General features: G+C 38.7%; 2 protein-coding genes across 3 annotated transcripts; both read left to right on the plus strand.

Moving 5' to 3' along the window:
* The first annotated feature begins 13,152 nt into the window (after window positions 1–13,152).
* LOC107824525 (uncharacterized) lies at window positions 13,153–21,283 on the plus strand. Of its 2 annotated transcripts, none has more exons than XM_016651311.2 (5): window positions 13,153–13,589; window positions 13,702–15,402; window positions 15,550–15,742; window positions 20,624–20,969; window positions 21,053–21,283. In XM_016651311.2, the coding sequence occupies exons 2-4, from the start codon at window positions 13,805–13,807 to the stop codon at window positions 20,834–20,836; spliced, it is 2,004 nt and encodes a 667-aa protein (XP_016506797.1). In that variant the 5' UTR covers window positions 13,153–13,589; window positions 13,702–13,804; the 3' UTR covers window positions 20,837–20,969; window positions 21,053–21,283. The 2 variants fall into 2 exon arrangements, with proteins under 2 accessions (XP_016506797.1, XP_016506798.1); XM_016651312.2 differs by having other exon boundaries at window positions 20,627–20,969.
* Window positions 21,284–24,735: 3,452 nt separating this feature from the next.
* Window positions 24,736–26,731, plus strand: LOC107824524 (transcription factor MYBS1). Its single transcript, XM_016651310.2, has 2 exons — window positions 24,736–25,555; window positions 26,029–26,731. Exons 1-2 carry the CDS (start codon window positions 25,134–25,136, stop codon window positions 26,495–26,497), a joined length of 891 nt encoding a protein of 296 aa, XP_016506796.1. The 5' UTR covers window positions 24,736–25,133; the 3' UTR covers window positions 26,498–26,731.
* The last annotated feature ends 651 nt before the right edge of the window (window positions 26,732–27,382 follow it).

The following is a 27,382-nucleotide window of genomic DNA, read 5'->3' on the forward strand; positions in this document are numbered from 1 at the left end:
CAAATGAAATAAGCAAGCCGCTCTAATTATTGCCACAATAGTATAAGAAGCTGCTACAAAAAGATAGAGAGTATTAGCATGGTGTGGATCAGACGCACATAAATGGTTGGAATTCCATAACAGCTAAAAGTAGTCTGGATTTTAAATGGAAAAAGGTAGAGGGGTAAGTTCATTATCCATAGTTGAACTCTGTAACAAGTAAATGTCAGGTAATTAAATGATAAAAGATAGAATGGTAAGTTCATTATCAGTCGAATTCTGTATCGTGCATAAGTCATAACTGATACTCGGAAATTTCTTTGTTATAGATAAAAAAGAAAGTTACAAAAGGTATACTTTATACTTAAGTTATAAACAGTTTTGCGCAGTCCAAATGTCTGCCGAAGAATTAGTTGCCAAACTCAAGTAGACATGCAAGTTACATTTGACTCCCTATCAACTCGATGTGCTTAAAACAATTGAACTGCCTCAATTAGATCACAGTCAGCAAATAATTATGCAAGCAGAGTGGGAGAGCCTAATATTTGTTTGAAATTTACAAATTATAATTTCTAATACATCTCTGTATTATTCTATCTATGGCTTCATAGTATATTGTTTACCCGAAAAATCGGATATAGTTAAATTTATAAATTTATAAGTAGTTCTAAGGATATGTGATATAGCTTGACATAAATCGTACGTATAAGTGGAAATGTTTAGATTCTTGGCTATAAAAACAGATTATCGAACAAGAAGAGTGAGTATGCTGAGTAAAACAAGCTCAAGAGATTTATTCTTCAATAAGAGGAGTAGTCTTTTCTTACAATGTGTGAACCTGCCCTATGCTTACAAGGATTCCCCCTTTTATAGTAGAGGGATCTTACTTTATTTATAATAAAAAATATATAATGGAGAATCCATGATGAATTGTCTCTTCCTCGATTCCCGCCAAGATTCTCTCCCCTAGTGTGGTTGTAACGGCTCTTGTCTGTGAGCTCGATACTGGCTCGAGCTCGGTTATTGGATCGAGCCCTCGGCCTTGGTTCGAGTTCGACATTCGGGGTGAATGTCAATCGGTCTGTGCGTCTCTGACAACCTTCACATTGCCTTGCGGTTCGATTTGGTCATGAGCTCGATAATGATATCGAGTCGATTCCTCGATCAGTCTTGGACCTCGAAGCTCGTTTGTACTATCTTCGGAACTCATCTCGAAGTCTCACTTCGGTCGCTTACCATTCGAACTCGATCAAACGTACGAAGGCCGAAATCTATTTCGACCGTATACAGATAGTCCCCTCGTTTCTCAGGAAAAATGTGGTGAGAAGCGATATGATTTTCAATGGCTCGATCGGATTATAAGCTGACGCTTTCACTGGGCTCGATCATGACGTACGTGATAGTTGTCCCGTCGATTTAGTCTTTCAAGGTATTTAATGCATGTCAGACGGTGGTCGGCCACCGCTGATACTGAACCGCCACGGTATAAACCTATAAATAACCCTTCTATTTATCATTTACTACTTTTACATCTTCAATCTCCCAAATTTTCTTACTTTTTCTGCCTCTAATTCGCCGTTTGTAGAGCCACCTTCACCAGCGTTTGGCACCATCAACCTTTCATCTTCCTTTGCTTTTCTTTTTCTTATATCAATGGCAAAAACTTCAAAAACCGTACCTCAGAAGGAGAAAGCTTCATCTTCACGGCCGTCCGGCGACAAGGCGCCGGTAGAGCCGCCTCCCCACGAGTATGTTCCTGGCATGTGTACTCTAAAGATCGATTTTAAGGTTGAAAATCCTTCGTCGGTTCCGGGTCGATGTGAGCATGTGTCGATGTACATGTGCTCGATAACAGAGGGTCATCTCGAGGCTGTGAGGAAAGACTGCAACTGGGGTCCCGAGGTTGTGTTGCAAATTCCCTCTCCCGAAGAGAGCATCATCACTCATGTTAAGGGGTTTTTAAGTGTTTATACTTACCCCTTCATGTTGGGTCCCGTCGACCCAGTGATCATTGATTTTTGCAAAAGATATCAGGTCACCCTCGGTCAAATTCATCCTTCTCTATGGCGCATAGTAATCTTACTTCGCTTCTTCTCTAACAAGGCCGGGGGGCTGGATTTTACCCTAAATCACCTCATACGATTGTATCGGCCTCAAATCTTTCGAGGACTAATCAGGCTCCATCGTCGGGCAACGAAAGCTTTAATGTCGAGCATCGACGAAGACAAGGATCGGGGTTAGATGGGCCGTTATATTCGGGTGAGGACCCGTGACCTTATCCCGGAAGAGAATATGCTGTTACCCGAGGAATGGAATTTTGACTGTAAGTGATTTTCATAAGGCGATGCTTTTCTTCTCTCTCTGATTATATCTGATATCTCCCTCTGATATACAGCTGCCCCTTGGATGCCACAAGAGGTACCCGACCTCGAGGATTGGGTTCGGAAGTTAGCCTCGACTTCCTCTTATGCCGAACGCGCTTGGCGTGATTTGGCAAAAGGTAGGTGGGAGGCCAAGAATCACGGTAAGGGTCACTCCTCATGTTTTTCGAAACATTTTTTATGCTCCATTCGTTACTGACTTCCTCTCATGCAGGTGTAATGAATGATGTCATTTTGAGGCCTTCGAGTGATGAGGAAGGAACCAAGTCCCCGGTCCCGAAACCGGGGAAAGATAAAAAGCGAAAAGTTGTCTCTCGGTCAGAGGACCTCAAGCCCAAAACTCGAAGGGTGAGGAGGAAGACAATTGCTCTTTCGATGGACTCGGTCCAACGACTGAGAGAAGAAGAAGAAGAAGAAGAAGAAGAAGAATATGCTTTGGCTTTGGTGGTCTGATCCGCGAAAGCTATCAAGGTCGCCAGACCTTCTGAGCCGATGACGGCTACACCGGTCGGGGACAGTTCCGATACCCCGAGTCTCGATCAGAATGTCCCGAGCGATTCGCTCGGGGCCATGATAGTGGGTCATTTGCCTTCTCTTCCGACCTTTTCTGAGGAGGCGTTAAAGGAAACTCGAGAATTGAAGACCCCCGATATGGGCGGAGGCTCTAGTGTAGGGGATCCTTTTCGGGATTACTTTACTGGAGTCGGTGATGCCTCCGATATTAGTGACGCTTCTCTTCTCCTAGAAGAGGCCCAATGTTTTATTTCTCGGGTAATGATTTTACTGCGCTTGGTTTCTTCATTCTTTTCTAAACCTGACTTGTGTTTTTTCCCTTCTGTGCAGGCCATTAGCAAGTTTCGAGCCGACCTCAGCCAGTGTGAGGTCGAGCTTCAGAAGGTCTCGGGGGAGAGAGATTTTCAGCGGCTTCTTTGTGGCCAAAAGGACGAGGTTATAAGGGACCTCCAAGCAGATTTGGCTAAGGCTCGTGAAGAAGAGGCCGAACTAGATAAGCAGGTGAGTCTTGTTCTGTTAGAATATGGGTTTGACCCAACTTTGGAAGCTAACCCTTCGTTATCTCAGCTGCAGCAAAAGGTTGAAAAGATTGGGTTGCTTCGGGAAGAAGTCGATCAAATTAAGGCCGAATGTGATCGGTAGAAGGAGATTATCAACCACCTGGCTGCAGAAAAAGAAACTATCTTGGCCAGATTATCATCGGTCGATGTTCAGCTTCGAAGCATCAAGCAAAAAGGTTCGGCTCAGGCCAAGAGGATCGAGGAGCTTGAAACAAGGCTAGCTGAGGCCAAGGTGGATATTGAGTCATCGAAAGTCATGGCGGACAAGTCTATTGTTGTGTATCGAGCCGATGTCGAGGCTGCTCAAATGGAGGCAAGAGAGGCAGCGGATACTGCCGACACTCGAGCACATTGGGTTGTCGAACTTGCTAAGTGTCGATCTCGGAGGGAGACCCTCGAGGCGATACACACTAGAGGTTTCGATCTTGCTGAAGAGATAAAGAGGGCCAAAGAACTCGAAGCTGATGCTGAAGCCTTGGCTTCTGATGGCGACAATGATGATGATGATGATGATCGTAGCAAGAGCGGGTCTGATAATAGGGGAGCCCGGTGGAGAAGAGACCCATTTCGATGATAACCCAGAAGCTTAGCCCTTAGCTTCTATGTTGCATTTATTCATGTAAACAATCTTTGTATATTTATACTAATATCTTTTTCTTTTACTGACTTGCTTCTGCTTTCTTGCCTTGTGAAGATTTCATTCATGCCTTGCGAATGGTTTCATAAGGATTTAGGCGATTTCATCGAATTCGGCCTTCGTAGCCTTTATGGACGAGTGAGTGTTTGCTCGAACTCGAAATAAAAGTAGCCCACAGGCTTAGTAGTCAAGTGAATGATTCGAACTCGAACTTAAAGAATCGTAGCCCGTAGGCTTTTTATGATTGAGTGAGTGATTGTTTCGAACTCGAACTCAAAATATTTAGCCCGTAGGCTTTTTATGATCGAGTGAGTGATTGCTCGAACTCGAAATAAGATAGCCCTTATGCTTTAATAATTGAGTGAGTGATTGTTTCGAACTCGAACTCAGAGTATCGTAGCCCTTAGGCCTTTTATGATCGAGTGAGTGATTGCTCGAACTCGAAGTAAGATAGCCCTTAGGCTTTAATAATTGAGTGAGTGATTGTTTCGAACTCGAACTCGAACTCAAAGTATCTTAGCCCGTAGGCTTTTTATGACCGAGTGAGCGATTGCTCGAACTCGAAGTAAGATAGCCCTTAGGCTTTAATAATTGAGTGAGTGATTGTTTCGAACTCGAACTCAGAGTATCGTAGCCCGTAGGCCTTTTATGATCGAGTGAGTGATTGCTCGAACTCGAAGTAAGATAGCCCTTAGGCTTTAATAATTGAGTGAGTGATTGTTTCGAACTCGAACTCGAACTCAAAGTATCTTAGCCCGTAGGCTTTTTATGACCGAGTGAGCGATTGCTCGAACTCGAAGTAAGATAGCCCTTAGGCTTTAATAATTGAGTGAGTGATCGTTTCGAACTCGAACTCAAAGTATCTTAGCCCGTAGGCTTTTTATGATCGCTTATATCAAAAATCCTTTTGATGGTGGTTGGCCTTTAAGCCTGTTTGAATCATGAAGTAGGAAGATCTTTTCAAGGTGTGAGATATCTGAAAAAAGAAGAAGTTCTCCTTTATAAGTCATTATACATGTGTTTGTATCTTGTGCCAGAGTTCGAGCAAAACTACGTGGGCATGGTTCGTTTTGACCATTTGGCCCTTACACTTTTCTCTATCGAGACCCTGTTCGTCATGAATTTGATATGAAATAACTTTCTTGTGCCGAACTTGATTTATTCGAATGGTAGCCCCCCAGTATTCGAGGTTGATTACGAAGGAGACTCAGATACTATTGATTTGTCCTCGGGTAGCACATAGTTGTTGCCTCGTTAAAAACCTTGCCGAAAAAATCCATTTGGGATAAAAAGCCGAACTTAAGGGAAAAAGAGTACAACACGTGCTTTGAAACCAGAGGTCTTGATGTTTTTTGTCGAATTCCTGCAATGAGTTAGTGTCGAATATACGTATATAGACAATAGAGAAGAGAAAATCATACCTTAACAATAATATCGTTTGAGAAGCGATATGTTCCAATTGTTTGGTAATGGTTTTCCATCCATTGCTCCAAGTTTATAAGACCCTTTCCCGACTATATCGAGGACTTGATAGGGTCCTTCCCAATTTGGACCGAGCTTCCCTTCATTAGGATCTCGAGTGTTGACGGTGACCTTCTTTAGGACCAAGTCCCCGGTCTTGAAATGGCGGAGGTTGGTTCTTCTGTTGTAGTTCCTTTCGATTCGTTATTTTTGTGCAGCCATTCGAACCAGTGTCGCTTCTCTTTTTTCATCTAATAATTCGAGGTTAGTATTCATTGCCTTGTAGTTTGATTCTTCCGATATATGTCAGAACCTTGCGCTTAGTTCCCCTAATTCGACCGGAATTAAAGCTTCGGAGCCATACACTAAGAAAAATGGAGTCGCTCCTGTACTGGATTTAGATGTTGACCGATATGCCTAAAGGACTTCGGGCAAAATTTCTCTCCACTTTCCTTTAGCTTCATTCAATCTTTTCTTTATGTTTTGGATGATAATCTTGTTCGTTGATTCGGCCTGTCCATTCCCACTAGGATGATATGGTGTTGACATTATCCTTTTTATTTTATGATCTTCGAGAAATTTTGTCACTTTACCGCCGATAAATTGCTTACCATTGTCACATGTTATTTCTGCTGGTATACCAAATCTACACACGATGTGATCCCACATGAAATCTATAACCTATTTCTCTCTTACTTTTTCGAACGCTTGTGCTTCAACCCATTTAGAGAAATAGTCAATCATAAACAAAATGAATTTAGCTTTACTGGGGCCAATGGTAGAGGGCCGACGATATCCATTCCCCATTTCATGAATGACCATGTAGAAATGACTGAATGAAGCTGCTATCCGGGTTGATGGATCATTGGTGCAAACCTTTGACATTTATCGCATTTTCGAACGAACTCCTTAGTGTCCTTTTCCATGCTATCCCAGTAGTATCCTGCTCTCATGATTTTGCGAATTAGTGGTTCCGCGCCGGAGTGGTTTCCACATGTGCCTTCATGGACATCCCGTAAAACATAATCGGTGTCCCCTGGTCCCAAGCATACTGCCAGTGGTCCGTCGAAAGTCCTTCTGTACAATGTTCCATCTTCCACCAACGTGAATCGAGCAGCCTTGGTTCGTAGAACCCTCGATTCTTTAGAGTTCGATGGGAGTTTTTCGTTCTTTAAGTATTCAATATACTTATTCCTCCAATCCCAGGTTAATCTTATGGAATTTATCTCGGCATTCCCTCCCTTGATTATAGATCTCGATAGTCCCCGAGTCGATCTTATCTTCTTCGACCGATGACCCCGGATTTGCGAGTGCGTCGGGCTCACTGTTTTGTTCTCAAGGCACATGTTGTAGGGTCCATTCTTTGAAACGGTGTAGAGTTACCTGTAGTTTGTCCAAATACCTCTGCATCATACCTTCTCGAACTTCGAAAGCTTTGTTCACTTGGTTCACCACTAGCAAAGAGTCACATTTGGCTTCAATGACTTCTGCTCCCAAGCTCTTAGCTAGCTCGAGACCTGCAATCATGGCCTCATACTCGGCCTCATTGTTAGTTAATCTAGTAGTTTTTATGGATTGCCTAATAATGCCACCTGTGGGAGGTTTTAATACGATGTCAAGCCCGGATCCCTTCACATTTGAAGCACCATTTGTGTAGAGGGTTCAAACCCTCGATGATGTACCTGATTTTAACAAGAGTTCCTTTTCAACTTCGGGTGCGAGGGTTGGTGTGAAATCATCCACGAAGTCTGCTAAAATTTGGGACTTGATGGTCGTTCGAGGCCGATATTCAATATCGTACCCACTGAGTTCGACGGCACATCTGTCTTCGGAGTGTGAAGTAATTGTGGGCTCGATAGGTACCGCTTCAGTTTTTCAAGTGCATGTTGGCATTCTGGGGTACAGGTGAAATCGTTCTTCTTTTTGAGCAGAGAGAAATTTTTTTGGCTTCGATCTGACGACTTTGAAATGAATCGGCCTAAGGCAGTTATCCGTCCGGTTAGACTTTGTACTGCTTTCACACTATCCACGACGGTGATGTCTTCGATGACTTTGATTTTGTCAGGGTTGATCTTGATCCCCTGGTCCGACACCATGAACCTGAGGAACTTGCCCGATCCAACCCCGAAAGCACATATCTCTGGGTTGAGCTTCATGTTGTATTTCCTTAAAACTTTGAACGTTTCCTGCAAATGAGTCAAATGGTCCTCTGCGCGCAGGGACTTAACTAGCATGTCATCAATGTAAACTTTCATCGATTTACCTATTTGTTCTTCGAACATTTTATTCACTAGGCGTTGGTACGTACCCCCTGTGTTTTTTAGCCCGAATGGCATTACATTATAGCAATAGGTTCCATACTTAGTGACAAATGAAGTTTTTTCTTGGTCCTCCGAGTTCATGCTAATTTGATTGTACCCGGAATAGGCGTCGAGAAAAGTGAGGATCTCGTGGCCGGCTGTGGCATCGATCAAGCGATCGATGCTAGGCAGTGGAAACGAATCTTTAGGACATGCTTTGTTTAGATCTTTATAATCTACGCACATTCTAAGTTTGTTCCCTTTTGGGGGGACTACAACCACATTGTCTAACCATTCGGGATATTTTACTCCCCGAATTGACCATATTTTGAGAAGTTTAGTTAACTCATCTCTTATAAATGCGTGTTTTACCTCGGATTGAGGTCTTATTTTTTTCTTCACCGGTTTGAACCTAGGGTCCAAACTCAGCTGGTGCGTTGTTATCGATGGTGGGATCCCTGTCATGTCTAAATGGGACCAAGCAAAACAATCTATGTTATCAATAAGAAATTGAATAAGTTTTTTCCTGAGTTCGGGGGTCAACCCCGTTCCCAGGTATACCTTTCTATTGGGCAGACGTTCGATTAATATAACCTACTCCAGTTCTTCGATCATCAACTTGGTGACGTCGGAGTCGTCAGGGACGATGAGAGCTCGAGGTGTCGGAAACTCTTCCTCGCCATCTTCTATTTCTTGCTTCACCGATTCGGTCGAGACTGGTTGTTGTGATTGCTATTTGGTTTCTTGTCTATCTTTTGTGCTCGACCTTTATGAGGCCGATAACGTTGGTATCAGTGTTATATCATCGACCGCAAACATTTCCTTCGTGGCATGTTGCTCCCCGTATACTGTTTTCACGCCGTCCGACGTAGGGAATTTCATCACTTGGTGTAGAGTCGAAGGCACTACCCTCATATTATGGATCCATGGTCTTCCGAGTAGGGCATTGTATCTCATATCGCCTTCGATTAAGTGGAACTTGGTGTTTTGGATGGTTCCAGCCACATTTACGGGCAGAATAATTTCCCCTTTTGGTTGTTTCACTGGCCATATTGAAGCCGTTTAAGACCCGAGCTGCGGGCACAACTTGATTTTGTAAACCGAGCTTCTCTACTACCCAAGATCGGATAATATTCACAGAGCTACATGGATCCACTAAGACACGCTTAACTTGAACTTTATTTAATAGGATAGAAATTACCATAGCGTCATTGTGAGGTTGAGATATGCCCTCGGCTTCTTCAATTCCGAATAATAAAGTGCCCTTGGGTACATAGCCTCGTGTTCATTTTTCCCCTATGGCCGGTATCTTGCCATATTTGAGCATGGGTCCCTATGGAGTATCGACCCCACCGATGATCATATGAATAATATGCAGAGGTTCCTCTTGGTTATCTTTTTTGCTGGCGTCCCTTTCTCTTAAGTGATTATTGGCTCGGTCACTGAGGAACTCTCGAAGGTGTCCCTCATTGAATAGACGGGCTACCTCTTCTCTTAATTGTTTGCAATCCTCGGTCATGTGGCCATGCTTACCATGATAATTGCACATCGAATTCGGGTTCCTTTGGGAAGGGTCGGTTTGCATGGGTCCGGGCCACCCAGTATCTTTGATTCTTCCGATCGCCGATACAATGCCCGAAGCGTCGATGCTGAAATTGTACTCCGATAGCCGAGGTGCCTCTATAGGATCGACATATTTATCAAAGCAACTCTTGCTCATAAGCCCCCGAGAATATTTTCCTTGATCACTCCTTTGATTGTTCCGAGCGGCATTGTACGTTGAACGTTGTTCATTCGATTTGCGACGTACGGTTGATATCGGTCTTTGTTCGGCCTTTGCTCTCTGTCGATGTCCCTCTGGTTTTTAATAGTTGTCATGTTCTGATGCATGGATCCGGAAGGAGCTCCCAATTGGTCGTCTTCGACCCTAATTTTTTTACTGATATCGGTTGTGTGCATCTACCCAAGTTATTGCTGGATACTCGATCAAATTTTGCTTCAACCGACGTGATGATATTGAACTTTGCTCGTTCAACCCTTGGGTGAAAGCTTGGACGGTCCAGTCGTCTGTGACCGGTGGCAATTCCATGCGTTTCATTTGAAATCGGGACACGAACTCCCTCAGCATTTCATTACCCCTTTGTTTTACTTTGAAAAGGTCTGATTTTCTTGTTGCAACCTTTATGGCACCAGCATGTGTCTTTACAAACGAATTTGCTAGCATGACAAAAGAATCGATGGAATTTGGTGGCAGATTATGATACCAAATCATCGCTCCTTTCGAGAGGGTCTCTCCGAATTTTTTCAATAACACGGATTCGATCTCATCGTCTTCCAAATCGTTACCCTTGATGGCATACGTGCAAGAGGTGACGTGTTCGTTGGGATCAGTCGTACCGTTATATTTGGAAATTTCGGGCATACGGAATTTTTTGGGGATTGGTTTTGGGGCTGCACTCGAGGGAAAAGGCTTTTATATGAATGTTTTCGAATCCAACCCTTTTATCATTGGTGGAGCTCCCGGGATCTGATCGACCCTGGAATTATATGTTTCTACTTTTTTATCGTTGGCTTCTACTCATTTTCTGAGTTCCTCGAGCAATTTAGTAATTTCGGGAGTAGTCCCCGATTCTTGCTCGTTTGACTTCACTATGGCTGGCTCCGTTCTGTAGGTGATTTATCAAAGCGGATTGGGCTCCGGTCTGCTTTGTACCTGAGTTTAGCTCTGCAACTGAGCTATCGCCATTTGCTGGGTTTGTAACATCTCGAAGATCATCCGTAAGCTGACTCCAATCTCCTCCACGTTATGGGTGTCTCGAGCTACGGATCGAGTACCGCTCTGAATGCTTTTTTTCGGTTCAGAACGTTGGTTCGCCTCAAGAGCCACTTGTGAATTGACATCTAGCGGTACTTCGACTAAGATTTCAGGTACTTCGACTCGAGCTTCAGTGACATCGTTAAGTGGCCTTCCGGCCCTGGGTATCAAGTTGTTGGTTTCATCTTGAAGGCCGGCTTCGTGGTCGATAGGTAAAGCCATCAATCGAGGGTTTACCATTGCTGATTCAAAGTTGTAAACTGGTGTGTATTGCAGATTTGTATCAAACAACCACTATTACCCTTAGCCCCACGGTGGGCGCCAAACTATTTACCCAAAAAATCGGATATAGTTAAATTTATAAGTAGTTCTAAGGATATGTGATATAGCTTGACATAAATCGTACGTAGAAGTGGAAATGTTTAGATTCTTGGCTATAAAAACGGATTATTGGACAAGAAGAGTGAGTATGCTGAGTAAAACAAGCTTAGGAGATTTATTCTTCAATAAGAGGAGTGGTCTTTTTTTACAATGTGTGAACCTGCCCTGTGCTTACAAGGATTCCCCCTTTTATAGTAGAGGGATCTTACTTTATTTATAATAAAAAATATATAATGGAGAACCCATGATGAATTGTCTCTTCCTAGATTCCTGCCAAGATTCTCTCCCCTAGTGCGGTTGCAACGACTCTTGTCTGCGAGTTCGATACTGGCTCGAGCTCGGTATTGGGTCGAGCCCTCAGCCTTGGTTCGAGTTTGACATTTGGGGTGAGTGTCAATCGGTCTGTGCGTCTCCGACAACCTTCACGTTGCCTTGCGGTTCGATTTGGTCATGGGCTCGATAATGATACCGAGCCGATTCCTCGATCGGTCTTGGAGCTCGAAGCTCATTTGTACTATCTTCGGAACTCGTCTCGAAGTCTCACTTCGGTCGCTTACCATTCGAACTCGATCAAACGTACGAAGGTCGAAATCTATTTCGACCGTATACAGAGGTATACGCAATAATTGATCCGAAAGCAAAACAAGTAGATTATACCAAGAACTAAAAATGGTGAAGATTCCACCTTAAACTTTAATTCCAGTTTGTAAAAGGATTTATAATTTCTGGCTTATAGGATCAGTTTTTTCTGAAATAATACTGGCAATTCACCCAAAAAACACTTCATTAGGAGATGTGAGTTTCTTTTGGCTAGTTGTTTAGTATGACTCCACCCATTTCAATTTGTGATAGTGTTTGACGGAAAATCTAATATTAGTGTTAGTGAAACAAGGTATTAACATACAAGATTTGCATAATTCCTTCAAGTAGTTGTAAATTGCGTAAAACATAATATTGTTAAAACAATTGTGCCAAATATTTCGTCAGGTCCAAAAATTGAAAACAAGAGTATCATGTAAATTAAATGTTGGGAGTAATATTATTTTTTGGAAAAGGCAAAGGTGAGAAAATCATCAAAACATTTTTTTATTTTTTATTTTTTTAAGAAAGACAACAACTAGGGTTCTACAATTTAATCTCGACAATTTTTTTTAACTTTCATTTGGTAATTCATTTTTAGTTTATATGCATTGTCTTACTATTGTCTCCCAAAAGCGTAGAAATAGCGTGGGATAGCCACTTTTTAATATGGTATTTAGTTTTTATCCAATATTTTTAATGCTAAGTAAAAATAACCACTACTCTATTAAAATTAATACGAAAGTATATTTTCACCATTTCTTCATGAGTGCTGTGTAAATATTAAGGACATGGTGTCCTTAACATTTACACTGCACACATGAAGTTAAGGACGCAATGTCCTTAACATTTACACTGCACGTATAAAGTTAATGACATGATGTCCTAAAGTTTAACAACGGAAGGTGCAAATACAAGACATTTTGTCCTTAATATTTACACAGCATTCATGAAGTTAAGGGCACCATGTCTTTAATATTTACACAATACTCATAAAGTTAAGAACACTATATTCTTAATATTTATGTTGCACACATAAAATTAAGGACATCATGTCCTTAACATTTACATTGCACATATAAAGTTAAGGACATGAGGTCCTAAAGTTTAACAACAGAAGGTGCAAATATAAGTTAAGGACATTATGTCCTTAATATTTATACTGCACACATGAAGTTAAGGACATTATGTCCTTAACATTTACACTGCACACATGAAATTAAGGACGTAATGTCCTTAACATTTTACACTGCACATATGAAGTTATGGACATGATGTCCTAAAGTTTAACAACGGAAGGTGCAAGTATAGCACACTTTGTCCTTAATATTTACACAATATTCATGAAGTTAAGAACAACATGTACTTAATATTTAGACATTACCCATGTCTAGCACAGAGGTATTTTCGTTCGGGCGGATAAAAATTTATTAAGTACTAAATACATTCTAAATAGGCTTAAGAGTAAAAACATATGTGTGCTGACTGTGCACTTTTTTCCCCGCACCCCACAAAAAAGCAGCCCGAGTCTCGTAAAAACAAATTTATCTTATTTTCATTATTACTCTGGTTCAAGGCGAAACCAGCAAAAAAGGATTTTTTGGGTTGAGAGAGACGAGTATCCGAAAAAGAGAAAAAGGGAAATCCAAATCATTTCCATTTTCTGCTAAGTTCGATTTGAAAGAGACCTCTATCCTCCCTATAAAACCCAATTTCAAAATCTACTAATTTTGGATTATTTCTGCTGATAGTCGCAAGCCCGTTCCCAGCTGTTAACCCTCTCTGTTCCCTCACATTCAAATTCTTGGATAGACCCACTTGTTTGTTTCTTCTTTTTGCCCCCTTTGCTGATAAATAACAAGCGCATTGGATCCAGACGCAGTTGTTTTTTAATAACTGAACCGTGACCCACTTGTTTTTATTAATCACTCAAGCTTTTGTTTTCCGATCCTTCTACAGCAGATATATCTTTGTTGGATTCAGGTGCCAAATACATGTACCCTAGTTTTATTTATTTGGTTTTGCTTCATTATCCAATTGAGCTTTCTTTAATTTCCTATATGATGCTTAATGAGTTAATGCTTTAATTTTACAGGTTGAATAGGTTATACAAGTTTCTGTATATTTTTCTGGAATGAGAAATGGGAAGCCAAATTTTATTAGTATGAATATGTTGTAGTTTTTTGAAGTAGCCGGAAATGAGCAGATCACCATCATTTTCGGTGAAATCAGAAGCTGATAATTTGAAAATAGATGAAAAAGCTTTACAGCAGTGGGTAGTTGGGTTCTGCATCATTAGGTTTGATCTAGAACAAGGACAGCTCATTGAAGAATGTTACCCCTCGGGTTGTTTAACGCACAATGAGGAGCTTGAAGTTGCATTTAGCTCATTTCCGGATTCTGTTTCTCAGAATCATAACCGATCAAGCATCCATGATTGTATCTTTTTCTTTCGTGTCCGGAGGCAGGGGAATCCTCTGCCTTCATCCGAGATAGTTGAAGTAGATAATACTCGAGTGACAGCTACTGATAAGGTGTTAAAACACCGCAGTAGAATTCAAACCGGGGTGAATTCTAGATATTTGTATGGTTTTGTGTTTAATAGGCAGAGACACGATGAAAGGCTAAAACGGGGTGGTGAGCAGAAGTCTGTGGTAATTCTTTCACACAACCCGTTTTCTAGTGTCTTTAGACCTTTGCTGCAGATCATGGGTCCTTTGTACTTCGACATTGGAAAGAAAGCCCTTAATTTTATTGCTGCTTATGTATCAATGTGGCCTGCTCCTGTACCTGGTCAGTTAATGGAGCTTCCAATTGGTAATGCTACTCTTAAAGTGAACTTGCCACCTGCCCATTGTATGCCTTTGGATTGTGGAGTACTTTTTGAAGAGTTGGCTTCTCCAATAGCCCCGTTTCTTCCTTCCAATCAATCAGTTCCACAAGGTCTTTTCCATGACGCAGATCTCTTTGGGACGTTTAGGGGACTTTTAATGCAGCTTTGGAAGTTATGGGAATTGTTACTTATTGGAGAACCCATTCTTATCATAGCGCCAACGCCACCTCAGTGTTGTGAAGCTGTTGCTGGTTTGGTTAGTTTGGTTGCTCCGCTTCTTTGTAGCATTGATTTCAGGCCTTACTTTACTATTCATGATCCCGATTTTGCTCATTTAAACTCCCTTCAAGAAGGCGCTGCATTTCCTCCAATGATTTTGGGTGTGACCAACCTCTTTTTCTTGAAAGCCCTTCGAAGTATTCCACACGTCTTATCGGTTGGAAATCCTACCATGAATGCAACTCGACTGCCATTTGCTGCTAGAGCTTCAACTGGCAGAATTCCGGTTGGACCTGAAGGACTTAGTCTTCCTAATCTTTCTTTGAGGAAGTTTGCGCCTTCAAATTTTTTGAATGCTATGAAATTGAGGAGAGATGGCCCACTCTGCCTGATGACTGAGCACAAGGAAGCCATTTGGAGCAGTTATGCTCCAATTACAAAGCCAGACACTTCAATCTTGAATAGGCTAATTGATGCAGGTTTGTCACCCAGGGTAGAGGAATCAATGTCAGTTGTTAATAATGACATACTTCGTCGGCACTTCTTAGAGCTGACAACCAACTTCTTGGCCCCATTTGGCCCATATTATAGACCAACAACACCTTCTGAAGGATCTTCTCCATATGTTGATCCTCCTCCTCTACCCACATTTAATGCTGAGGACTTCCTCGCTAGCTTATCCGCAAGGGGTCCTGGGAAGTTTCTGTTGAAGAGGATGAAATCCAACTGGCTGGACCTTTACAGGTAAAAAATGGTCAGTGTTTCTTCTTGAATACTCTTCTTTTAACCACTTAGGGTTTTTCTCTTCAACGCTTACTAGCAAACTGTTATACACGTGATTAACAGATTGTCGCTTGCCTCAAAATGAAATGATTACTTGTACCCATACAGGCGGTTTCTGAAAGGGCACAACTTTTTGCCTTGGTTTCAACGAAAGCGTGCTGTTGCTGAACAAGAACAGTATAGGCTTTGGAGGCAAGCTAGAATGAGGGCTGACATACAACAATTGATATCTAGAATGTCTGAGTTGGAGATAGTTGATACGTTTAATGGAATTGAGAGGCATCTTCTTGGAGAAATGCAGGCATGTACTTTCCTAAACTTATAGTGACAGTTCCATTTTCTTCTCTCGAGGGTATTCTGACTATTGAGTAGTTTTTCACCTATAAGGGATATATACAGAAATATTGAAATGCTTATACTGAATTATCGAAAGGGTCTATTGGAAACAACCTCTCTACCTTCGCAAGGTAGGGGTAAGGTCTGCGTACATATTACCCTCCCCAGACTCCACTTGTGGGATTATACTGGGTTTGTTGTTGTTGTCTTATACTGAATTAGAAAATGAAACTAAGAAATTTGGTTATGAGTTAGATATGTGATTGTCAGATGATATTTGATCATTCTTTTCTAAGTGACTAAAGTATGTACTTATCACCCCCTCCCAAAAAAAGAAAAAAGAGACAATAATATCATGTTCTATAGAGAGATAGAGATTGTTTATTACTACATATACTACTGATACTAAACTCCGGTGCTAACACATAAATCTTCCTATATGTGTGTGTGTGTGTGTGTATTATCACATTATTTTCTGAAATATCTCATTGCGTTTAAGGCGCATCATTTACTTCCATGATGCTTGTCTATTTCCTTTTGTTTTTATCTATTTATTTATCTTTTGTGTGCCTGTGTAGAAGCTTTAATGATTCCATATTGGTTAATGAACAGATTAAGGACAAGCAATCACCTTCCCATCCCTGGGCTGGAGAGTTCCATAAAGGAATAACGTAAAAATAAGCGACAAACTTTATATGTGGTTCCAATTGGAACAAGCATGTGATGACATGACACCTCAAAAGGAAATTTATGTTGAATTTTCTAAAAAAGAACTAAATAAAACAATGAAGATATTGGACTAACTCTGGAGTTATTCTGCCATTTAAGGCATGTTTCTCCCCTTCTCGTTCTATATTGGCAAGTACAGAAAGCCATCCATTATGTTTACAATACCAACAGTTATTTGTCTTAATCATTTAGTGAATATATTTTTATCAATTTGATGTGCTGTTTAATTTATTCCTTAGTTTTCATTTTTCGTGAAAATGGGCAAATTTACTGTGGCAAAGCTCTTGTTAGATCAGTTTTAAGATTATTTTGTGTACCCACTAGAAGCAATTAGGGGCTAGTATATGCTTTTGGCCTCACTGTAAATACCGGTGTCTGGCTATGTCGTTTCTTAACCTCCTATACCATTTGAGTGTCAATGCAGAATATGTTCAAACATGACTTTTATCCTGCGACTTACTGCACATAGAAAGCAACTAGTCAGGACATCAGAGTGAATATGTCGGAGATTCGCTTGCTGCCATTGCACTATACTTCTTGTCATGTTAGTAGTTAGTTTAGTAAGTTATAACCTGCATATTCCTTGGTTGAATCAGAGGTCTGGGGCATGATGTGCGAGGCATTTACACGTTGACAGTGACGCGAGCGCCTGATTAATTTCTGACTAGACCTGTGAAGATGATAGAGTAGTGCAGATTAGATAACTTTTTATGCTTGGTTAACATAAGACGACATACATCTTATGTTCATTTGGAAAAAAACAGACACTTAGTGGGCGTTTGGACATAAGAATTGTAAAATTCCAAAATAGGGGGAAAACAATTTTCAAGTGAAAATGGTATTTGAAATTTAGAGTTGTGTTTGGACATGAATATAATTTTGGGTTGTTTTTGAAGTTTTGTGAGTGATTTGAGTGAAAATTTTGAAAAACAGCGTTTTGGAGTTTTTTAATTTTTCGAAAATTTTCAAAATGCATCTCCAAGTGAAAATTGAAAATTTTATGAACAAACGCTGATTTCGAAAATAGTGAAAATTTTTTGGAAAAAAGGAAAAAATTTCTTATGTCCAAACGGGCTCTTAATCTTGGTTAACGAAGATGAATATTGTGGATGGGTCTGGAATTGGTCTTATAAGGGATTTGATGTTGTAAGATATAGTGGTGTGCTTTTTCACTTCTACCAGAATAGGTTTCATACATTTTATTAGAAGTTTGTTTTAAACCTTGATCTTCCTCAATTTTACTGGGAACGTGTAAAAATAAATGATTTTTTTCAACACATGAGTCAAACTATGCAACAGCCCCGCAGTTACAATTTCAGTTCTTCTAAATTGAAATTAGTCTTTTCACACAGCAACCATGGGCAAACTTTATACTTTAGTTACTCAAAAACAAGTCAAACTAAGAAATTTGATTTCTGAGCTTTCAATTAAATTTTCACAGCCCTTTCCTGAATAATTCAGTTATCTTATCTAGATGAAAGTTTGAAAGGTTGAATGAAGCAATTGATTATCCATTGCGATGATTGACTATCTCCTGAAAATAAAAGCTGTGCAAACACCTAATGCATCTCAAGTACATTGATTGCTTGTGGAACCAGAGGAGCTCCTTGATAATGATTGTAGCGATAATTTTGCTACACCATGAGGAGTTATTATAACCCATTAGCTATGTCCATTTATAACAATTGCCAAGATAAATGGTAGGTCTTTCCTGTTTACTGATAAAAAAAGAAAAGATATATTCAATTTCCTTTTTGTCTTTCTCATAATTGGTATGTAATTAATTTAATTTATATTTACTCTGCATTTCTTTTAGTAATTTTCCTTTTGAGGAAGTTTTAGCATCTTTTCTATCTTCTACTATTCTACTAGATAGATGAAAGAGTGCATTAGGTTGATTAGTCTATGCAACCTAAGATTGAAGCTAGAATGGGGAGAATCCAAAGAAAGAAGCTACACTGTCAAGAGTGGATATGACAATCTATGCTCCAACAAGGAATTGATTGATAAATGGCCATGGAAACTTATACGGAAGACCAAACTCCCTATAAAAGTAATTGGTTTTACCTGGACAACTTTGTACGAGGCCTTACTTACTCTAGACAACCTTAGCAGAAGAATCATTCCTACTGTGAATAGATGTTATATGTGTCAAGGGGAATCTGAGAGTGAGACATGTTTCTTCACTGTACAGTAGCAGCTGACGTTTGGAGTATGTTTTTATCAGTTTTTGGACTTGCCCAGGTCATGCCTTACAGTATTAATGATGCTTATGAAAGCTGGTGTTCATGGAGAGTTGGGAAGACCATCAAAAAAAACTTGGCAAATGGTGCCTGCTTTTATTTTTTGGTGCATTTGGAATGAGAGGAATCATAGATGCTTTGATGGGATTTCAACTCCTATTCACATTCTTAAAGCTAATTGTATAATAAGCCTTTTTAGTTGGTTCAATCAGGCCCCTGTAACTAGTATTGAAGTCTTTTTGGGTTGTGTCTGCTCCTTAGTCATTCAGTAAGTTTTTATACATAAGCAGACACTCTTATGTTGTATAGTTTTGCTATGCATCTTCTTGATGCCTTTAAATGAAATTCTCTTACTTCATAAAAAAAAAGGTTGACTAGTCTAAGCAACGAATTTTGAAGCACTCAAACGGGGAAGGCCATATTACTCCAGGGAACAAGTTATCATGGTAGGCGACCCCATCTTTGCTTCAGATGAAAATAGGAGGATTAGAGGAGGTGGAGTCATATAGGTTGTTTCCCTTTATTTGGTAAGAGACTAAATGAGGAGGGGAACTAAATGTGAAGGGGTTGGATACCTTTTCATGTTTGCCTTTCCAACTCTTCCAAAATGCGATGGAAAGGAAGAAGCATATCACATTTCACTTCCTTGCAACCACACCAACAACCAGAAATAAGTCATCAAATAATTTTCTTCGGGGAACTAAACAATTTCATTTCTCTCCTTCACCCTCCTCCTCCCCTTCCTGGAACCAAACTTAGCATAAAAGAATGCATCATGATCAGCTTGATTGTGCACTGACAAATTTAAAGAGATATTTACAGGGCTTGGAAGGACTTAGTTAGTTATTTGATCTTGTAAAGAACCCAAGCCTGACAGATATTTAAGATGGGATAGAGGGTGAAAACATATCTAATTATTTGCAGTTCTGCGCATTTCGCGCTTTAACAAGAAAAGTCTTACCTGTGTGCAACTTATTTTTACCTGTACTCAGGGGTTATTTTGCCTCTATAATAAGTCTATTCTACTTTATTTTAGTTACTGAAGAAGTAATCATGCATTTATAGAAGCTAAGCAATTTAAACGAACTTCCATTTAGTCTTTTGTCATTTAAGCCTTCCAAGTCTTATAAGCTGAATCAGTAGACAAAGGAAAGGAAAAGGAAATAAAGAAGTGAAAGGTAAATCTTAGTTTAGCTGCGGATATATTGTTGATAGATCTTAAACTTGTTTGCACACGAAATTGCAGCCTCTAGCTGTACATCCATGCTGTATTTCCTTGTCACCTTCATTTTTCTCTTTAGCTGATGATAGATTCACATTTACCATATTCTTGTACATAGCCTCGACAAATATCAATTATTTTGAGCTGAGATAGTATTGCCAAATGCCAACTATAGTCATGTCATGTTTAGAATTTTGGAAATACTCACATATTATCCATTATTTTTGGATTCCTAGTCGCACTTCTTAAATAAGAGAAAGTGACCACCATCCATTATTCATACTCACATATTACCCATTATATTTGGATTCATATTCGCTGAAGATGGCTTTTTCCAGTTTAATTTTTGCACCTTGAACTGCAAACTACACTGTTTATTGGCTTTGATTTTACATGTTTGGTTTAGCAATGTCACAGAATTACAAATTAGAAAAAAATGCAACAGAATAATATGAAAGAATCGGACTTCACTGGTATTATATAAATTTTCAGCATGGGATATTTTTACTGTTTTTCAACTTGAGGTGATCTAGTCTTCTGCTCGACATCTTTTACCTTCATAGGGCCAGCTATTGGCCTATTACCACTCTCTTCTGTTAATCATCAATCGTCATGACAATATATCTTTCTTGATGGCAATGTTTTGCTGCAGCAGTCCAGCACTACCGAGACAGGTTCTGATGCCACTTGCTTCAAACTAAGGGGGGATCTTCAGGCAGTGTTTAATGTCCTTCCAAAGGACGTGCAGCAGCTTATGCTAATGAACCCTGAGAGGGCAGCACTTGTACAAGGAAATCATGAAAGTACAGGATTCCTTGATAGAGCTGTACAAGATGGTGAACTTCCCTCTAATTCAACCAGATGACACGAGCTTATGAGACGGATAGAATCAGACAGCTGAATTGAGAGTTTTATGATGCCGCTAGAAGATGTAGAATGTCCTCTTCTCCACTGTAATTTCTTGCAGGAGCTGGACTTCTCAATGATTCTGCTGCTAGGTCAGTTAAGTCTTGCCTCAGATTTCCATTTTGCATTCACAGGATATATTGATTGCAACCATGATTTTATACCTTTCCTCCAGATAATTTTGGCAAAGAACCCTCGTCTGTTGAAGCTGTGCGGTGGACTGAGATTACATTCTTCTTCTGAATTGGTATTCGCATGTTTCCAAAGAATGATTGTTATAAGATGTTTCAGGATGAATAGATATCTGTTTTTTTAACTCACTACTGAAAGGGAAAAAATTATGAGCCTTTTCGCTGTAAAACTCCAGCTTTGTCTCCACATTTCAATTTAAATCTTTCTTAATGAAGTGCACCCTCTTTGGTTTTTGTTTCCCCTCAACTCCCAAGGATATCAGTTCATATAGTGCATGATTAGACCAGTCATGTTACAAGTGGAGTGCCAATGTTTGCATTTCGTTGAAACAATGGAAGAAGATCCTGTATATAAAAACCTCAAAGGGGGTTTTAACTTTTTTTTATTATAGAAAACTTGGCCAAGTCTTGCTACAATCACACTCTGTCCAAGATAGTCCATCTCCACCCCCCCCCCCCTCTTCCCCCTCGGCTTTTTCTGTCATTTGGTATCCTTTAAATCTTTAATTGCAGCTCAGTTGATTCTCCTATAAAAGCTCAAGCATCCTTGCCTCATGTAGTTTCAAATCTGCAGTTTGCTACAATTACTGTATTCTATTTCTGAGAGTTATTGTTTCAGATTTATCTATTAACGAAGAATTCTCTAAGGTTGTGCTCAGTTAGAGATTGTCAGTCACAGTTATCCTGTTGATTACAAATATGGCATGTCAGATATGAAAGCACTGTCGCTGTGAACCTTATAAAAGGACAGCCCGATGCACTAAACTTCTGCTATGCGAGGGGTCTGGAGAAGGACCGGACCACGAAGGTCTATTGATCTAAAAAAGTCCAAGGTTTAGGGCGGTTAAATAATACCAAAATTTGTTTAAACCTTATCCTATAAAGATAATTGGTGGATGATATGTATGAAGTTTGAAATGTCATGTGATTACAAGTAAAAGTTGCTAGTATTGCGGTCCTTGTGACTTGTCATAAATATCAAGGAGACAGATTAGTTATCAAAGAAAGTGAAATTATGGTTTGACAGAGACTTGTTCTTTCAATAAAAATTAAAGTTTTTTAGTGCCACAAAGATTTATGAACCTTTGCCCTTTGAAAATATTTGAAATAGAGGCAACGAGCCTCGGATTTGGACGTAGTACTGGATTTTGATAGATTTTGAAGAGACGCAAAAATAGACTTTTGTCATCTTAGGTATCATTATTATGTGTATGATCGATGACTGACGTCGGATTTATATAGACAACATCTTTTTCTTCTTAATTGACCCCTCTTTTCTTTTCTTTTCCTTTCTATAAATATAACATGCTACATATTAGTTTCTGATTTAATGTTTTATCCTATAATCTTAATTTGAAGTTTTTATTTTTATTTGGGGACATTTAGAATTTTTTGGTTACATACTTCGACTACTTTCTTTGTCCCAATTTGTGTTACTTTGCGATTATTGAGAATCAGTAGATCAACTTTTACAGCCATTTCTTTTTGTTGAAAATAACTTTAGATATTTAGAAGTTACATGGAAATGATGAAAGAACGCATTTAAAAGAAATTCTAGCAAAATGAGACATAGTTTGATGCTCGGGTGCAAAATTGACAACTATTTTTGAGACAGCGTTGTCTAAAAAGTTGTATTCAATCGTTCACATAATTGATTTCCTTCTACGAAAATGAAACAGAATAACTGCATTATTATTTTATAATATCTATTCATACATAAATTAGTTGGCGCAACTCCTCGCCCCCTCTCCTGTTCTCTTACTTTTCGATGTCATATATTTTATTCAAACTTTTTCTAATTTTTTTTTTCTTTTGACGTTTTTGATTATTTTATGTTACATCTCATTGACAAGATGGGCATACTTTGGCATGAAGTAGAGAAGGAGAGAAGGCCACGTAGTACATGAATAATATGATTGAAGACAAAAGTGCCAAATTGTGAAAAAAATCATTACTCAAATTCTTTCCATATACGCCTACTTCCTCAATTTATGTCTTTCAGTTCCATATTTCCACGTATAACCATTCTTCTCCTTTTTTACCCTTGTCCTCTTTTTATCCTTTTTTACTGTGAGATACAGTTTGCTTCTTTTGCGTTTGTGTATCTGTATTCTGTGTTAACATAATTCATTTGAATTTTCCACTTAAGGGATTCTGATACTCCAAGCCGATCTATAGATAAAAATGTTTAATTTTTGCAAAAAAAAAATGAATATATTTCTAACGTCGAAACAGAATCAATTAGGACAAAAACAAAGCATTACATCAAATTGTTTTTAAGTATCAAAGTAATAATTATAAATAGTAATCAATAAGTATTTGGGAAAGAAAAAATTGAACCTATTGGACCAAAAGCCAGTTGGGTTGTGATTATGATTTTATCAGACCTTCATGTTTGGTACAAAATATAGAAGATCTTCATAACTTCCATCCCCGACCCTACATAGATGCGAGATATTTTTATTATCCAGTAAAAAATAAATTAAATAATAATTTTTTTAAAATAGATCAAATATGTACAAGAACCATATTATCCACTTAGAAAATGGATAAGCAATGAATAACTAATGGGTTTAACTTTTACATTTGTAAATACTCAAATTGGGTTTTCTCAAATTTGGGAGACTAGAACTTCTCCCAAAAATGATTATATTCAAGAAACCATGAATAATATAGATATTCATATTATCCGTCAGTTAACCCATTTTCTATCTATATTAAATATGAGCCGGATCAGATAACTTATCCGTTTTTGCATTACCTACTCGACCCGCCCGTTGCCACCCCTGGTTCCAGGCTTCCAGCGACCCCTATCGCACTTCTTCCCATTTTTAGCCACCATTACAAAGCTAAGAATAAACATGTCGGACCAAAAAAAAGGGTACATTAGCTAGAGTCTTAACTAAAGAAATCATGAAAAAGAAAACCCTTATATTTCAAGAAATTAGCTACGGAGAAATAAGTAAAAATTTACTTGCATCGGATATTTATACCAAACAAATATCAAACAACCATAATTAAGTAATTTAATAATATAAAAATATAAATTAATTAATCATAATTTAATTATAAAGCTTTTGTTCAAATATGTGTTATTATGTATTTATAAATTTAATATAAAAATTGTTGCAAGTAAATATTTTACCGCAAATACTAGTCATATATACATGATTGTCAACTGGTAGTGTCAGACAAGACTTTTATAGGAGCCTCTCATTGCATTTAACGCCATTCACCCTCTCAATCATTGCTAAGTGTTAAAATAGCTATATCAGATTGAGTCAAGTCACAAAAAGGAAGAGGCAGTAAGTTGCCACTTTTCAAATGGATGCCAATTTTTACTGCATGTTTCTATCTTTTAATTCCACCCTCTTAATCATAGCTTTCTCTTTTAATTATTCTTCTTGCTTTTGGTCGACATGAGCTTAATATATATGTGAAAATTAGATCTTGAATTATTTTCCTTTGTATACTAAATTTTAATTAATTTTGTCTTATCTATTTTCCTTTTTTGTACATAGGATATTTCGTTTACTTATTAGTACCCGTAATTGATTTCCTGCATAGCATCTTTTACTCTTTATTTCCTTCTTCAAATTTTGCTTTCCTTTATATAAGATCTTGTATATACAACTTTATATTAGTTTCCCCTTTTGTACATATAGTAATATTTACATTACTTAGAATCCTTAATTGATTCCGTGTTTATTTCCTTCTTAATTTTCATTTTCCTTATTGTAAGCTAAAGTTTATACCTATATATTGACTCCAAACCGGAATAAAAATACACAACCAAAGTTATTCTCGAATATTATTTTATTTCTTTTTTTGTAATTTTGTTGCATGACTTAGTTACGAACGTGACAAATCAGCCCATCCCCTTCAATTTCCCAAGTGGTCCTCCTTCTCCATTAATACAATTGATACCTCCCATTCTTATCCTGCACTCTCATATTTTCTCTCTACTACCTTTCTATTCCTGTGCACCAACTATTTTCCTTCTCCCTAATTGGAAAAAAGTTGTATTAAACTGAAAAATAAAAACGCAGCAAATAAAAAAGAAATATGTCAGTTTCAGATTTACCTTCAGAAGTGTGGAGCAAAGAAGAAGAAAAAGCTTTTGAAAATGCAATTGCAATGCACTGGGTTGAGGATTCTGAACAACAATGGGAGAAATTTGCTGCAGTGGTCCCCACAAAAACCATTGACGAAATCAAACGACATTATCAGCTCCTTGTTGATGATGTTGCAGCCATTGATGCTGGTCACGTTCCACTTCCCAATTACATAGGAGAAGAATCTTCTTCCTCTTCAAATAAGGAAACCAATTTAGGTTATTCTGGGTCAGTGGACCGACGCTCCAATTGTGGTTATGTAAATGGATTTTCGGGTCCAACACATGACCCGATTGGCCATTCTGGTAAAGGAAATTCTAAGGCTGAACAAGAAAGACGAAAGGGTATTCCTTGGACTGAAGAAGAACATAGGTACGGAACTGAATTTTTTTTTCTCAATTGCACTAATTTAGACTTTGAGTTGAGGATTAAATGGAAAAGAATCATTTTTTTTGCTAAATATGCCGTATTTCCCTAGATTGTAGTTCAATTGGTGAGAGTCATAACTTGTTTGGCATTGGTACTTAGTTATTATTGTTGCACTAATTTAGATATAGGAAATTTCACTATAGGTACGGCAGTAAAAAGGAAATTCAATTGCACTAACTTAGAAATTTTTACTAAAGATCCTGGAGCAATTTAGTCTTTTAGAAAAATTTTAGTTATACAACTTCTAATAAAATTATTGTATGTGCATAATATTTGATATGAGATAGTTTAAATAGAGTAACTTGGTCAGAAATAATTCATTCAGGCGACGTTATATTTATTATTATTGTTGTACGTACTAATTCAGACAATTTGTAATGCTATGTCTGATTTTATCTCTTTTGTTTGGTTTACAGGTTATTTTTGCTAGGTTTAGACAAATTTGGGAAAGGAGATTGGAGAAGTATCTCAAGGAATTTTGTGATATCAAGAACACCAACACAAGTGGCTAGTCATGCCCAAAAGTACTTTATTCGTTTAAATTCAATGAATAGAGATAGAAGAAGGTCAAGTATTCATGATATTACAAGTATTAACGGTGGAGATGTATCAATTCATCAGGCTCCTATTACGGGCCAACAGCCCAATCCAAATCCATCAAATCCAGCTGCACTTGGGCCCAATATCAAGCATAGAAACCAGCCCAATATGCATGGTTTCAGCATGTACGGTGCTCCGATGGGACATCCCGTCGCTGCTCCGCCCAGTCACATGGCGTCCGCCGTCGGAACTCCAGTTATGCTTCCTCATGGACACCATCCTCCTTATGTTCTTCCAGTTGCATATCCCATACCGCCGCCGCACCCGCCACCTATGCACCAGTAAATTGTGCATATTACTCGATTTTTTTTTTTCTAATTCTATAGACTATAGAGTCATAACATAAATGTTTTTTTAGCTGCTGGTGAAACTGAATTTTTGAAAGGCTCCTGCCTTGTTTTAAGTATCTTTTAGTTGTTCCAATTGTTCTTTTTTATGCAATTGAGAAATTTGTAAATACTAGAGTTTAGTTTCTATATGTTTTTGAGGGGTTAATCAACAATTCTTTTGCACAACGTACAAGGGGTTCTTTTTGGCATCTAATTTGCAATTCGAGTACATTGGCAGCCAAAAGTAGAGGAAGTGTACAGTACCCAAATCCACCAATAAGAACAGGGAACGCAAGAAAAATAAAAAGCAATAGCTTCAGTGGTACAGGATGGTGGGGGTCCGCGGAAAACAACAAATGAAGGTTATGTGGAGAAAAAGAAGAGAGGAACTTTGGAACTTTCTCTTGAAAATCTAGAATCTTTTTTTTTCTTTCCCTACATCTTTTATAAAATAATTTCCAACAAATAAAACCCAATATAATCCCATCCCACAAGTGGGAAGACTGTGTTGCTCAAACAAAGCAGTCTTAACACTTTTAAAAAGAAAAGAAAAAAAGGCAGTATCAACAGTTATAAAAAAAATCAAGTGTAAATTAAAATATAAAATTAAAGTGCAACATATTTTAATCCCAATTGAAGTTCCATAAATAATGCGCAAACCCTTATAACTTAAACCTATTAACCGTTGAGGAACAGCGATGTTTAACCTACGAGGCTACGAGAGTTCCTCTTTCCCTCCGTACTTTAGATATTTATAACCAACAGCGCTCTCATGCATCATACAATTGGACTTCTGCTTTTCTGCATAGCAATTCCCAAAGGGCAAATGCCAATGTAATTC

This window comes from Nicotiana tabacum, chromosome 4, assembly GCF_000715075.1.
Source record: "Nicotiana tabacum cultivar K326 chromosome 4, ASM71507v2, whole genome shotgun sequence".
Classification (NCBI taxonomy): domain Eukaryota; kingdom Viridiplantae; phylum Streptophyta; class Magnoliopsida; order Solanales; family Solanaceae; genus Nicotiana; species Nicotiana tabacum.